The 15,843-nt window shown below is 45.6% G+C and overlaps 1 protein-coding gene across 1 annotated transcript in view; it reads left to right on the top strand.

Moving 5' to 3' along the window:
- LOC138276084 (zinc finger protein 850-like) overlaps positions 1-15,843 on the top strand; it is a 146,097-nt gene that overhangs the window by 59,084 nt on the left and 71,170 nt on the right. Inside the window, exon 2 of the mRNA XM_069219144.1 lies at positions 11,577-13,440. Within this exon, the coding sequence (XP_069075245.1) occupies positions 12,246-13,440 (1,195 nt within the window). The 5' untranslated portion in view covers positions 11,577-12,245. The remainder of the gene's footprint in view (positions 1-11,576; positions 13,441-15,843) is intronic.

Here is a 15,843-nt window from a genome sequence, read left to right as displayed (position 1 = left end):
GCATATTGTCACTAAAATAAGGTACTTTTATTTTTAGTAACTCTGAGTATTGTGTTTCTTATGATATAGGCCCTCATTCTGACCTTGGCGGTCTTTTCGCGAGACCGCCGTGTTACCGCCGCGGTCTTGGGACGACCGCCGGGCCGGAGTGCGCAAACTCCAGCCCGGCGGTCATGACCGCCGTGGCGGTCGGAGTGGGGAAGTGGCGGTCGATCGCGGCGGTGACCGCCGCGGTCAGAATGCCATTTTTCTGACCGCCGGTCTGTTCGCGGTCCGACCGCCGCCTCTCCGCCGACCGCCAAGGTCAGAATGAGGGCCATAGTGCTATATGATATAAGTGGTATAGTAGGATCTTTGCATGTCTCCTAGTTCAGCCTAAGCTGCTCTGCTATAGCTACCTCTATCAGCCTAAGCTGTTAGAACACTACTAATCTACTAATAAGGGATAAGTGGACCTGGCACAAGGTGTAAGTATCACTTGGTACCCACTATAAGCCAGGCCAGCCTCCTACATTCGTGGTGCACCGGTGGGATAAGTACTTGTAACTGCTTTACCACTTTGTCATTGGTGTTTTTCATAAGAAAAACTTATACCAAATACTTCAGAATATACACAGTTAACCTAAACAGTTTAACTTTCTTTCTTTAAACTTTCAAAAAAGTTTCTGAAAAGTTTTTAAGAGTTTTGAAAAGTTTGAAAAGGTTTTTCTCTTTACTCTAAAAGTTTTGAAGCTTTTTTCTCTCTGTCTTAAACTCTTTCCTTACAATCATGTCTGCAGTAAAACTTACTCCCACAGTTGTTCAGGCAATATATGGTAGTTTAAACTTTAAAAGTTTGAGGGGTCTCTGCATTGAAAGAGGTTTAAGCATTGGCAAGAGTCCTACCAAAGAACCTCTCTTTAACCTTCTCCTAGAAAGTGACCAGAACCAGTCTGGCCCATCCCAGGATCAGGAGGTAGAGGAGGGGGTATCCAGCAAGAATCATGGGAGGGCCCTAAGGGTGCTGGGGAGGGTTCTTCCAAGGACCTGCCAGCTAACAGGCCATCTAGTGACACTGGTAGTGGGAGGTGGTCACACACTAGTAGGGCACCTTTTGCTCCTAAAGGCCAGGTTACTAGAGTCCAGCCAGTTAGGGACAGGTCTCTCTCTGCCAATTCCCACATTTCTTCTGTGTCTCACAATTCCCAAGCCTCCCACCCTGAGGATAACATAATGGAAAGGGAACTCAGAAAGCTGAGGTTGGAAGAGGCCAGGCTGAAGCTAAAACAGCAACAGCTGGCCTTAGACAGGGAATCTCTGGGTGTGGAAAGGGAAAGGCAGAGGTTGGGGTTAGTTCCCCATGGTGGCAGCAGCAGTGTATTTTTTATAGCAATCCTGTTAGAGAGTAAGATTCCAGAAACCTGCATAAGATAGTTCCCCCTTACAAGGAGGGGGGTGACATTAACAAGTGGTTTGCTGCACTTGAGAGGGCTTGTATGGTACAGTTGGTCCCTCAAAGGCAGTGGGCTACTATCTTGTGGCTATCTTTCACGGTAAGGGGTAGGGATAGGCTCCTTACTGTCAGAGAAAGTGATGCTAATAATTACAAAGTTTTGAAGGATGCACTCTTGGATGGATTTGGCTTAACCACTGAACAATACAGGATTAATTTCAGAGACACCAGAAAAGAGTCCTCTCAAGACTGGTCAGACTTTGTAGACTGTTCAGTGAAGGCCTTGGAGGGTTGGTCACATGGCAGTAAGGTGACTGACTATGAAAGTCTGTATAATCTAATCCTGAGAGAGCATATTTTGAACAATTGTGTGTCTGATTTGTTGCACCAGTACTTGGTAGACTCAGATCTGACCTTTCCCCAAGAATTGGGAAAGAAGGCAGACAAATGGGCCAGAACAAGAGTGAACAAAAACGTTCATACAGGGGATGACAATGATGGCAAGAAGAAGGATGGTAAGTCTTCTGACAAGGGTGGGGACAAAGATAAAAAAAAACATTCTGAGTCTTCATCAGCCCCACAAACATCCTCTGGGGGTGGTGGGTCCAAATCCTCCTCTCACAATCAGAAAAAGCCATGTTGTTATTTATGTAAAGTAAAGGGCCATTGGGCAAGTGATTCCACTTGCCCAAAGAAAATCACAGAGGCTCCCACTACCACAACCCCAACTGCAACCTCTAGTGCCCCTAGTAATAGCAGTGGTGGTGGGAAGTCTACTACAAATAGCCAATCCAAGGGTGTAGCTTGGCTCACCATTGGCAGTGTAGTTGGGGTTGGTCTTGTTAGGGAGACCACAGAGGCTGTTTTAGTCTTTTTGCCACATTGGTTGCTTGTCCCCTTAATATGGGTAAGCCAAGCAACTTCCCCTAATAAATGGTGTTGAGGTTGAGACCTACAGGGACACAGGAGCCAGTGTAACTATGGTTATAGAGAAACTGGTTCACCCTGATCAACACCTACTTGGTCAGCAGTACGAAGTGACTGATGCTCACAATAACACACTTAGCCACCCCATGGCTGTTGTGAATCTCAACTGGGGGAGGGTTACTGGTCCAAAGAAAGTTGTGATAGCCACTGAATTACCTGTAGATTGCGTACTAGGCAGTGATTTGGAGACATCATCTTGGGCTGAAGTGGAGTTGGAGGCTCATGCAGCAAAGCTGGGCATTCCTGGGCATACTTTTACTTTGACAAGGGCTCAGGCCAAAAAACAAAAAGGACAGGGAAACTTGGATCCTGGAACAATGGACCAAGTGCTCCCAAAAGCTAGGGGTAGTAAGGGTAAATCCTTGCCCACTATCCCTTCCTCACCAGAAGATTCCCATTTTGAGGAAGAAGAATCCTCTCCCTGTGCAGAACCTACACCAGAGGAGCTGGCAGCAGACACTGCTGAGCTTTTGGGTGTAGGGGGGCCTGCTAGGGAAGAGCTGAGTGTGGCACAGCAGACCTGTCCCACACGAGAGGGTTTGAGACAGCAAGCTGTCAAACAGCAGAATGGGGATGTCAGTGATAGCCATAAGGTGTATTGGGAAGACAACCTCCTGTATACTGAGTCAAGGGACCCTAAAGCTGGAGCTGCCTGGAGATTGGTCATCCCTTTGCAATATAGGGAGTTTCTTCTTACCTTTGCACATGACATTCCTTTGGCTGGGCATTTGGGCCAGAGCAAAAATAAGGACTGGCTTGTTCCCCTGTTTCACTAGCCTCATATGTCAGAGGACACTAAAGAGTTTTGTCACTCTTGTATGACCTGCCAAGCCAGTGGCAAGACTGGTGACACACCAAAAGCCCTGTTAATTCCACTTCCTGTGGTTGGGGTGCCCTTTGAAAAGGGTAGGGGTTGACATAGTTGGCCCCCTTGACCCTCCAACAGCTTCAGGCAATAGGTTTATCCTGGTGGTAGTGCACCATGGCACTAGGTATCCTGAAGCCATTCCCTTAAGGACTACTACAGCTCCTACAGTGGCAAGGGCCCTCCTGGGAATCTTTTCCAGGGTGGGTTTCCCTAAGGAAGTGGTATCAGACAGAGGTAGTATCTTTATGTCTGCATACCTCAAAGCAATGTGGAAGGAGTGTGGTGTGACCTACAAGTTCACTACCCCTTATCATCCACAAACAAATGGTCTGGTTGAGAGGTTTAATAAAACTCTCAAAGGTATGATAATGGGACTCCCTGAAAAACTCAGAAGAGGATGGGATGACCTGTTACCTTGCCTCTTTTTTGCTTACAGGGAGGTACCCCAAAAAGGAGTGAGCTTTAGCCCCTTTGAACTTCTCTTTGGGCACCCTGTGAGAGGTCCCCCTGCACTTGTTAAGGAGGGTTGGAACAACCTTTAAAAGCTCCTAAACAGGACATTGTGGACTATGTACGTGGCCTAAGATCAAGAATGGCTGAGTACATGAAAAAGGCCAGTAAAAACCTTCAGGCCAGCCAGGAGCTGCAAAAGCAATGGCATGACCAGAAGGCTGCCCTGACCCAGTACCACCCAGGACAGAAGGTGTGGGTATTGGAGCCTGTGGCCCCAAGAGCACTCCAGGGCAAATGGAGTGGACCCCATCTCATTGTTGAGAAAAAGGGTGAGGTTACCTACTTGGTAGACTTGGGCACCGCCAGGAGTCCCCTTAGGGTGCTCCATGTCAACTGCCTAAAACCCTACTATGACGGGGCTGATCTCACCCTGCTCATGGCAAATGATGAGGGACAGGAAGATGAGAGTGACCCTCTCCCTGATCTCTTCTCCACCACTGAAGCTGATGGCTTAGTGGAGGGAGTAGTACTTGCAGATTGCCTTACTGCTGAGCAGAAGGACAACTGTGTAAATCTCTTAAGTCAGTTTTAAGAACTCTTCTCACTGATACCAGGTACACTACTTGGTGTGAGCACACAATCAATACTGGAGACAGTTTACCTGTCAAAAGTAAGATTTATAGGCAGCCTGACCATGTCAGGGACTGCGTAAAACAAGAGGTACAGAAAATGTTAGACTTAGGAGTGATTGAGCCTTCAGAAAGCCCATGGGCTAGCCCAGTGGTGCTTGTCCCAAAACCTCACAGTAAAGATGGTGAAAGAGAGATGATGTTTTGTGTTGACTATAGAGGGCTCAACCAAGTAACCAAGGCAGATGCTCACCCTATACCCAGGGCAGATGATCTAATAGATACATTGGCTTCTGCCAAGTACCTAAGCACTTTTGATTTAATTGCAGGGTATTGGAAGATTAAATTATCAGAAGATGCTAAACCTAAAACTGCATTTTCAACCTTTGGAGGGCACTATAAATTCACTGTAATGCCATTTGGTCTGAAGAATGCACCTGGCACTTTTCAAAGGTTGGTGAACACAGTCCTGCAATGGTTGGAAGCTTTTAGTGTAGCATTTCTAGATGATATAGCTATCTCCTGGGATGATCACCTGGTCCACCTGTGGAAAGTTTTAGAGGCCCTGCAAAAGGCAGGCCTCACTATCAAGGCTTCCAAATGCCAGATAGGGCAGGGGAAAGTGGTTTATCTGGGCCACCTGGTAGGTGGGGAACAGATTGCACCACTAGAGGGGAAGATCCAAACCATTATCAAATGGACTCCCCCTACAACTCAAACCCAAGGGTAAGCCTTCCTAGGCCTTACAGGGTACTATAGGAGGTTTATTAGAAATTATGGCTCCATTGCAGCCCCTCTTAATGATCTCACTAGTAAAAAAATGCCTAAAAAGGTATTGTGGATAGCTTGCTGTCAAAAAGCTTTTGATGAGCTCAAACAAGCCGTGTGCTCTGCACTTGTCCTAAAAAGCCCTTGCTACTCCAAAAAGTTCATAGTCCAGACTGATGCTTCTGAATTGGGGGTTGGGGCAGTGCTATCACAGCTTAATACTGAGGGCCAGGATCAACCTGTTGCTTTTATCAGCAGGAGGTTGACCCCTAGAGAAAAGCGTTGGTCTGCCATAGAGAGGGAGGCTTTTGCTGTGGTCTGGGCACTGAAAAAGTTGAGACCATACCTGTTTGGTACTTACTTTATTATTCAGACAGACCACAAACCTCTACTTTGGCTAAAACAAATGAAAGGTGAAAATCCTAAATTGTTGAGGTGGTCCATCTCCCTACAGGGAATGGACTGTACAGTGTTACATAGACCTGGGAGTACTCACTCCAATGCAGATGGACTCTCCAGATATTTCCGCTTAGACAATGAAGACTCATCTGGGCAAGGTTGCCTTATTGTCCCTACTTTGGGGAGGGGCTTTTGTGTAGGAAAGTACCATCTTGCCTGGCATGTTACCCCCATTTTTACTTGTGTGTCAGTTTGTTTTTGCCTGTCTCACTGGGATCCTGCTAGCTCGGACCCCAGTGCTCATAGTTGTGGCCTGAATGTGTGTTCCCTGTGTGGCACCTAACTGTGTCACTGAGGCTCTGCTAACCAGAACCTCAGTGCTTATGCTCTCTGTGCTTTACAATTGTCACTGCAGGCTAGTGACCATTTTCACCAATTCTAACTGGCACACTGGAACACCCTTATAATCCCCTAGTATATGGTACTTAGGTACCCAGGGTATTGGGGTTCCAGGAGATCCCTATGGACTGCAGCATTTCTTTTGCCACCCATAGGGAGCTCAGACAATTCTTACACAGGACTGCCGCTGCAGCCTGAGTGAAATAATGCACACGTTATTTCACAGCCATTTTACACTGCACTTAAGTAACTTATAAGTCACCTATATGACTAGCCCTCACTTAGTGAAGGATAGGTGCAAAGTTACTAAGTGTGAGGGCACCCTGGCACTAGCCAAGGTGCCCCCACATAGTTCAGGGCAATTTCCCCAGACTTTGTGACTGCGGGTACACCATTACACGCGCGTACTACATATAGGTCAATACCTATCTGTAGCTTCACAATGGTAACTCTGAATATGGCCATGTAACATGTCTAAGATCATGGAATTTTCCCCCCATACCAAATCTGGTATTGGGGTGCCAATCCCATGCATCCCCGGGGCTCCAGCATGGACCCTGGGTCCTGCGAAACCAACTCTCTGGGGTTTTCACTGCAGCTACCGCTGCTGCCAACCCACAGACAGGCTTCTGCCCTCCTGGGGTCTGGGCAGCCCAGTCCCAGGAAGGCAGAACAAAGAATTTCCTCTGAGGGAGGGTGTTACACCCTCTCCCTTTGGAAATAGGTGTGAAGGGCTGGGGAGGAGTAGCCTCCCCCAGCCTCTGGAAATGCGTTGAAGGGCACAGATGGTGCCCTCCTTGCATAAGCCAGTCTACACCGGTTCAGGGATCCACCAGCCCCTGGTCTGGTGTGAAACTGGACAAAGGAAAGGGAAGTGACCACTCCTCTGTCCAGCACCTCCCCAGGGGTGGTGCCCAGAGCTCCTCCAGTGTGTTCCAGACCTCTGCCATCTTTAATGCAGAGATGTGAGGGCACAGTGGAGACCTCTGAGTGGCCAGTGCCAGCAGGTGACGTCAGAGACCCCTCCTGATAGGTGTTTACCTCTCTTGGTAGCCAATCCTCCTCTGAGGGCTATTTAGGGTCTCTCCTGTGGGCTTCTCTTCAGATAACGACCTGCAAGAATTCATCAGAGTTCCTCTGCATCTCCCTCTTTGACTTCTTTGCCATGGATCGACCGCTGACTGCTCCAGGACCCCTGCAAAACTGCAACAAAGTAGCAAGAAGACTGCCAGCGACATTGTAGCGCCTCATCCTGCCGGCTTTCTCGACTGTTTCCTGGTGCTGCATGCTCTGAGGGCTGTCTGCCTTCACCCTGCACTGGAAGCCAAGAAGAAATCTCCTGTGGGTTGACGGAGTCTTCCCCCTGCTAACGCAGGCACCAATCTTCTGCTTCACCGGTCCTCTGGGTCCCCTCTCATCTTGATGAGCGTGGTTCCTGGAACACAGGAGCTGGATCCAAGTGACCCTGATAGTCCAGTGGTACTTCTGTCCAAATTTGGTGGAGGTAAGTCCTTGCCTCCCCACGCCAGACAGTAATCCTGTGTACTGCATGAACTGCAGCTGCTAGGGCTTCTGTTCTGTGCACTCTTGCAAGGATTCCTTCGTGCACAGCTCAGCCCAGGTCCCCAGCACTCCATCCTGCATTGCCCAACTCACTGAGTTGATCTTCGGCTTCGTGGGACCCTCCTTTGTAGTGCTGAGACAACCGCCATGCTCAGATTTCTTTAACGCCTGTTCAAGTGCTACTGCGTGGGCTGCCTGCTTCTGCGTGGGCTCTCTGTGTTGCTGAGAGCCCCCTCTGTCTCCTCATCCAAGTGGCGACCTCCTGGTTCTTCCTGTGCCCAGGCAGCACCCATTATCTTCAACCGCGACTCTTGCAGCTAGCAAGGCTTTTTTGCAGTCTTTTTGCGTGGAAACAACTCTGCATCCTCCAGCACACTGAGGGACATCTTCTGACCAAAGGAGACATCTTCTGACCAAAGGAGAAGTTTCTGGCACCTTTCGTTGTTGAAGAATCTTCGGCTTCTTCCACCCACCCAGAGGCAGCCCTTTTGCACCTTCATCCGGGGTTTAGTGGGCTCCTGCCCCCCCTCCACCCTGGACACTTTTGTGACTCTTGGACTTGGTCCCCTTCTTTTACAGGTCCTCAGGTCCAGGAATCCGTCTTCAGTGCTTTGCAGGCAGTTGTTGCCTTTGCAGAATCCCCTATCTCGACTTTACTGTATTTCTGAGGTAGTAGGGTAACTTTACTCCTACTTTTCAGAGTCTTGGGGTGGGGTATCTTGGACACCCTTAGTGTTTACCTACACTCCCAGCGATCCTCTCACACTACACTAGGCCTGGGGTCCCTAAGTGGTTCACATTCCACTTTCTTAATATATGGTTTGTGTTGCCCCTAGGCCTATTGCATTCTATTGCATTCTATTGTATTCTACAGTGTTTGCACTACTTTTCTAACTGTTTACTTACCTGATTTTGGTTTGTTTGTATATTTTGTGTATTTTGTTACCTACTAAGGGAGTGCATATCCTCTGAGATACTTTTGGCATATTGTCACTAAAATAAAGTACCTTTATTTTGAGTAACTCTGAGTATTGTGTTTCTTTTGACATAGTGCAATATAAGTGGTACAGTAGGAGCTTTGCATGTCTAATAGTTCAGCCTAAGCAGCTCTGCTATAGCTACCTCTATCAGCCTAATCTGCTAGAACACTACTAATCTACTAATAAAGGATAACTGGACCTGGCACAAGGTGTAAGTACAACTTGGTACCCACTATAAGCCAGGCCAGCCTCCTACAACATGCACATGGAAAGGTCTGTTCATGTAAAATAAAAGTGCACATTTCTTTCAATAAATGTGAAATGATGTCAGTGGAGGCTGTCTAGGGAATACGCATGTCAATTTAAGCACATCTGAATTAAGCATTAAATTCTAATTATTAAAAAAACTCCACCATCTGCATGCATAATGTTAAGGCAATGACATCATAATTAAACCCCTCAATCTCTCTTACAAAAAAGCCCTGGATGGAGCTACAGCTTGAAATGCAACAGCATCCACACTCTGTCTAATTTAGGAAGAAGTAAAGAATCTCTTGTCAGGGCCAGAACTAGGCCATGTAAGCTGCACTAGCTTTAGGGAGATGGATGAATATCATGGCGATAGAAAATAGACCTCAAATCACAGTAATGCTCCAGTCTTGAATCAGCCACAGGAGTTCTGTGGAAAGTATATAACTTAACAAATAGCCAGGTTAGACAGGAGTTGCTGATCCTGATCCAATGTGAAGAGCAACGTATTGTGAAGAAGAGTGTTAATGGAGTTACCTTCGCTATTTACTTCCTGAAGAGCTACCTTTGTTATATACTCCCTGAAGAGTTACCTTTGTCATATAATTTCTGAAAGAGAAGGAACAGCAGCTGTTAGGGAACAGGACTCCATGCGATGTTTAGTGAAGGGTTTGCTAATGCACTGCTCTGTATAACTAGCTCACGGGTGGGTTCCATTGTGTTTCTAGCACACACAAACCGTCCATGGGTGTGTCAATGTGCACTTTGCCTTGTAGGATGCAGTTCTTTCACAATGTGTTTGCCTCCATTTAATTGGTGCACATGCACCTTGCATTTGAAAGTATTACTCAATAAAGCATATTTTGAGTTATTAATTACAGGGAGTGCAGAATTATTAGGCAAATGAGTATTTTGACCACATCATCCTCTTTATGCATGTTGTCTTACTCCAAGCTGTATAGGCTCGAAAGCCTACTACCAATTAAGCATATTAGGTGATGTGCATCTCTGTAATGAGAAGGGGTGTGGTCTAATGACATCAACACCCTATATCAGGTGTGCATAATTATTAGGCAACTTCCTTTCCTTTGGCAAAATGGGTCAAAAGAAGGACTTCACAGGCTCAGAAAAGTCAAAAATAGTGAGATATCTTGCAGAGGGATGCAGCACTCTTAAAATTGCAAAGCTTCTGAAGCGTGATCATCGAACAATCAAGCGTTTCATTCAAAATAGTCAACAGGGTCGCAAGAAGCGTGTGGAAAAACCAAGGCGCAAAATAACTGCCCATGAACTAAGAAAAGTCAAGCGTGCAGCTGCCACAATGCCACTTGCCACCAGTTTGGCCATATTTCAGAGCTGCAACATCACTGGAGTGCCCAAAAGCACAAGGTGTGCAATACTCAGAGACATGGCCAAGGTAAGAAAGGCTGAAAGACGACCACCACTGAACAAGACACACAAGCTGAAACGTCAAGACTGGGCCAAGAAATATCTCAAGACTGATTTTTCTAAGGTTTTATGGACTGATGAAATGAGAGTGAGTCTTGATGGGCCAGATGGATGGGCCCGTGGCTGGATTGGTAAAGGGCAGAGAGCTCCAGTCCGACTCAGACGCCAGCAAGGTGGAGGTGGAGTACTGGTTTGGGCTGGTATCATCAAAGATGAGATTGTGGGGCCTTTTCGGGTTGAGGATGGAGTCAAGCTCAACTCCCAGTCCTACTGCCAGTTCCTGGAAGACACCTTCTTCAAGCAATGGTACAGGAAGAAGTCTGCATCCTTCAAGAAAAACATGATTTTCATGCAGGACAATGCTCCATCACACGCGTCCAAGTACTCCACAGCGTGGCTGGCAAGAAAGGGTATAAAAGAAGGAAATCTAATGACATGGCCTCCTTGTTCACCTGATCTGAACCCCATTGAGAACCTGTGGTCCATCATCAAATGTGAGATTTACAAGGAGGGAAAACAGTACACCTCTCTGAACAGTGTCTGGGAGGCTGTGGTTGCTGCTGCACGCAATGTTGATGGTGAACAGATCAAAACACTGACAGAATCCATGGATGGCAGGCTTTTGAGTGTCCTTGCAAAGAAAGGTGTCTATATTGGTCACTGATTTTTTGTTTTTTTGTTTTTGAATGTCAGAAATGTATATTTGTGAATGTTGAGATGTTATATTGGTTTCACTGGTAATAATAAATAATTGAAATGGGTATATATTTTTTTTTGTTGAGTTGCCTAATAATTATGCACAGTAATAGTCACCTGCACACACAGATATCCCCCTAACATAGCTAAAACTAAAAACAAACTAAAAACTACTTCCAAAAATATTCAGCTTTGATATTAATGAGTTTTTTGGGTTCATTGACAACATGGTTGTTGTTCAATAATAAAATTAATCCTCAAAAATACAACTTGCCTAATAATTCTGCACTCCCTGTAGTTTGTACATGACTCAAAAGAGAACATAAATCAATTAAAAAACCAGTGTTGATGAATTACAGTAACAAGTCCTTATGCACCAGTCTGGGAAGAGTTGGTTAATGAAGTGCGTCTCTCTTTCCATGACCTGTTTTTGCTAAAGCTGTAACTAGTATCTGGGTACTACGCAAGCACTAGTTCTTTACTATGTTACTCTGTGGACACTGATAAATCACCTCCGTTTCAGAAGTAAATAAGATGTGACGTGATCAACACAACACTTAGTTAAATATCTGTGTATGGTGAATTATCCCTGGTAATTTTCAAATATGGCAAAGAAGAGATGTTTTTTACAACCAGTTAAATATTGTGTATTCACATTCCATTACGGTCCTTTTAGTGATTTTAAATCTCTTTACATCCAACAGGAAACAAACCTTGGAGGCACAGAATAATTATGAATAATGAAGATAGCACTGTAAACCTGCAAAACATGGGCAGAAATGGGCAGAAATTAGGAGCTTCAGTATACAAGAAAACATCAGTGCAGTCAGGGACAGGCAAACCTGAACATAAAGTGAGGGGTCCATGAAGAAGCAGGCAAGGCCAATTCAGTGACTGTAAGAGTCTCCGCTGTGGGCCTGCACGCCACAAGACTAAGAAATGAAATTAGGTTAACAACACTGACGAACCACCTCCTTTTTAAACAAGTGTCCATCACCAGCTTTGATCTTGGGATCGGTATGATGTGGTTACAGAAGTGCTCTGCTCCCTAAAATGATAACAAACCATCTTGTGCTGTAAGTGTATTACACACTGTTTCGGGCCAAACCACAGCAACGAGAGGAAAGCACAACAGAGTGGAGCCAGACAACTGAAGTGTAAAGGAAAGAGGGGTTCTGTAATCCAAAATACAGAGTGCTGTTCCAGTTTGCACCAACCAGAAGGAGGATGTATCTTTACCTGCCGTTGTGTAAAACCATTATCCAATCTAAAGGCACAATCGACCATTGACCTTAATTGTTAAATCAGAAACCAAGCATCCCAAATACCACACTCACACAGGAAATGTGAGAATAACAAGTACTTAATCAACCATGTTGGCTGGTCAGGAAGCCCAGACATGGGATGTAAACAAATATATACCCAATCTGGAGACACAAACCAAGAAAGAAGTATTAGACACACGCAGCGAGAACTTTAGTTTGTCATCATTACCAAAGCACCATCGGCAAACGCACACAGGTGAAAAACCATTCACATGCACTGAATGTGCGAAGAGCTTTAGTCGACTATCATCTCTACAATGTCATCTGCGAACACACACTGGGGAAAAACCATACCACTGCAATAAATGTGAAAGGAGTTTCAGTCACCCGTCAACACTAATGAATCATCAGCGAACACACAGGGGAAAAACTTTCAAATGTAGCGAATGTGTGAAGAGCTATAGTTCTTTACCAAGCCTAAAACAACATCAGCGAATGCACACAGGGGAAAAACCTTACCATTGCAGTGAATGTGGAAGTAGCTTTAGTAAATCTTCAGCACTGCGGAATCATCAGCGAATGCACACAGGGGAAAAACCTTACCATTGCAGTGAATGTTTGAAGAGCTTCAGTTTATTATCAAACCTAAAGCAGCATAAGCGAACACACACTGGGGAAAAACCATACCATTGCAGTGAATGTGAAAGTAGTTTTAGTGACTCTTCGACATTAAGGACTCATCAGCGAACACATACAGGGGAAAAACTTTTCAAGTGCAGTGAATGTGTGAAGAGCTTTAGCCAGTTATCACACCTTCAGAGTCATCAGCGAACACACACAGGGGAAAAACCATACCACTGCAATACATGTAAAAGTAGTTTTAGTCAACGGTCATCATTAAGGTTTCATCAGCGAACGCACACAGGGGAAAAGCCTTTCAGCTGCAGTGAATGTGTGAAGAGCTTCAGCCAGTTATCACACCTACAGAGTCATCAGCGAACACACACAGGGGAAAAACCGTACCACTGCAATACATGTGAAAGTAGTTTTAGTCGCCGGTCGACATTAAGGATTCATCAGCGAACACACACAGGGGAAAAGCCTTTCAACTGTAGTGAATGTGTGAAGAGCTTTAGCCGGTTATCACACCTCCAAGTACATCAGCGAACACACACAGGAGAAAAACCATATGATTGCAGTGAATGTGGAAGTAGTTTTAGTGACTCTTCGACATTAAGAAATCATCAGCAAACACACACAGGGGAAAAGCCATTCAAATGTAGTGAATGTGTGAAGAGCTTTAGCCGGTTATCATACCTCCAAGCCCATCAGCGAACACACACTGAGGAAAAACATTCAAATGCAGTAAATGTATAAAGAACTTTTAAAAGTTATTGGAACTCCAAGGACATCAGCAAACACACACAGGGAAGAAACCATACTGTTTCAATGATTGTATAAGTAGCTCTAGTGAGTCTTCAAGTGAAGGAGTCCTCAGCGAACACACAGAGGGGAAAAGCCAATAAAGTGTAGTGGATGTGTGAAGAGCTCTTGCCAACTGGCAATACTGCAGTGCCACAAGCAAAAACATACCTAATTTAACACACTCAGGAATAATCTTACTGATGCAGCAAATTTGTAAAGAACATAAGAATATTAACAATATTACTGACCCAGCTGCGGACGTAGATAGAAGCAAAATGCAGTAGTAATTGTGACAACAATGAATTCCAGAAAATGATAGAATTACAATTATGTAGGACATTAAAATATGAAATGACAAAAAGTAAATGTTAGAAGACTCAACAAGCAGGAAGGAAGAAAAACACAGATATTTGTAGAATTACAAAAGTATCTATGCCCTGCGATTGCACATTTCTGTACACATAGCAAAAAACATGCTCTGTCAAGAAACACATTTGGAGACGAGCGCACTGAGGACTAGTTTATTCTGTTGGATTTGTAGAGCACATGGCTACCCGAAGGCTTCCCAGTGCTTAGAAAAACCAACATAACCCACATCGTTTCTGCATCCAGATCAGGAGAACGGCTAGTTCATGAACAGCCAGGTTTTCAGAGATTTTCCAAAAGTGGGTTCTATATCCATTTGGCACAGTCTGCTCGGCAAGGAGTTCCATAACTTGGGGCCAGATGCACAAACGAGTGGCCTCCCTAACTTCCTGTAAAAGAAAAGAAACCTTTGTTCCTGTTTGTGAAAAAGAGTTACAAAGAAAAACATCCAAGTACATCTGATCACTCTACCTGTAAAAGCAACATTATGAACAGTGCTTGTGCTAACAAGTGTATTTTCTGCGAACTTGAGGACTTAGGGCCAGATGTATCAAGGGTTTTTACCCATTCTGTATGTATGGGAAAAAGTGTTTGTACATATGGCCCTTAGTGATAATACACATAAACTCAACACACCCAACCCCATACTCGTTGACTCTTGTCTTCATGTCACTCCCCCCGCTCATGCTGCCCAGCACCTCAACGCTGCTGACTAGCTCTCAGCCCCCAAGGCCGGCGGTTCAGTCCCCATGGTCCACCCACTCCACGGCTTCTGGTATTTGGCACCAATAAGCGTTCTGCTTTTGTTATTACAGTTTAGTGATTGGTAAATTTAGCTTCTGTTGTCTATTTCTGTTTCTCTTGACATTATTGTTTAGTGATGTGATTTTCCCTTTTTTCTTTGTTTAGTTGTTTGATTTTCCAGTCATTTTCTGTTTAGTAGTTTGACTTTTGTTCTGTTTGTTATGCTCACGCCCGCTGCCGTCCTGCCTCCCTCACAGCCCCTCCCACCTCACAGGACTGCTAATGGAGGCCGCTGCGCAATAGCGCAGTGGGCACACTCAGCAGACTTACCACTGGCATGCCAAAGGTGCTCCAAAGACAAGCCTTTCTGCACCCCTCTGTGCCTGGACCACACCTGGTGCCAGGAACCCTGTCCCGTCGCACTTTCACAGATACTCCTCCACAGAGCTCCATGCCCTGAACCCTAGATGTATCTTTCACCTGCAATCACTGCTGCTACTACTCCACCTCAGGACAAACCATCATCACAGCCAGGCCACCCCCACTGACTGGAACCCCCCCAGAACAATTAACATGCCCCCTTCTCACCACCATATCTCTCTGTAGGCGTGCGTGCTGAACTTGGGGAAACCATTTTCAACTTCACCCCTCCATAACCGTCATTACAGAGTCCTGGCTTACCCCCAACATCAGCCCCTGACATCTCCACGGGAACACCCACCGGATACCAACTGAAACTCCTCAACCACACCAACAGACGGGGGGGCAACATTGCAATCATACACAAAGAATCAATTAACTGCACCACCACCAACGGCAACACCACACATGAATTTCCAGATCTGCATGGGCGAAAATACTACCACCAAAGGCACCCTCGCGTACAGGCCACCTGGACCCAAAACTGGCCTCAGCAATGCTATCACAGAATTCATCTCCCCACTCGTCATTGAATCCGAACACTACATTTTCTTGGGAGACCTCAACTTTCACCTGGATGACTCCTCCGACCCCAACTCCACCGATCTCCTAGAAAGAATACACAACATCAGCCTCAAGCAGCTGGTTACAGACCCCATTCACAAAGCCGAACACATGCTGGAACCCATTTTCACATCCAGCAACAGAATAAGATACAGCCACACCTCAGATTTCATCTGGTTGGACGACT

Source organism: Pleurodeles waltl, unplaced genomic scaffold (genome assembly GCF_031143425.1).
Source record: "Pleurodeles waltl isolate 20211129_DDA unplaced genomic scaffold, aPleWal1.hap1.20221129 scaffold_37, whole genome shotgun sequence".
Lineage (NCBI taxonomy): Eukaryota > Metazoa > Chordata > Amphibia > Caudata > Salamandridae > Pleurodeles > Pleurodeles waltl.
This window is presented reverse-complemented; position numbering and strand designations above follow the sequence as displayed.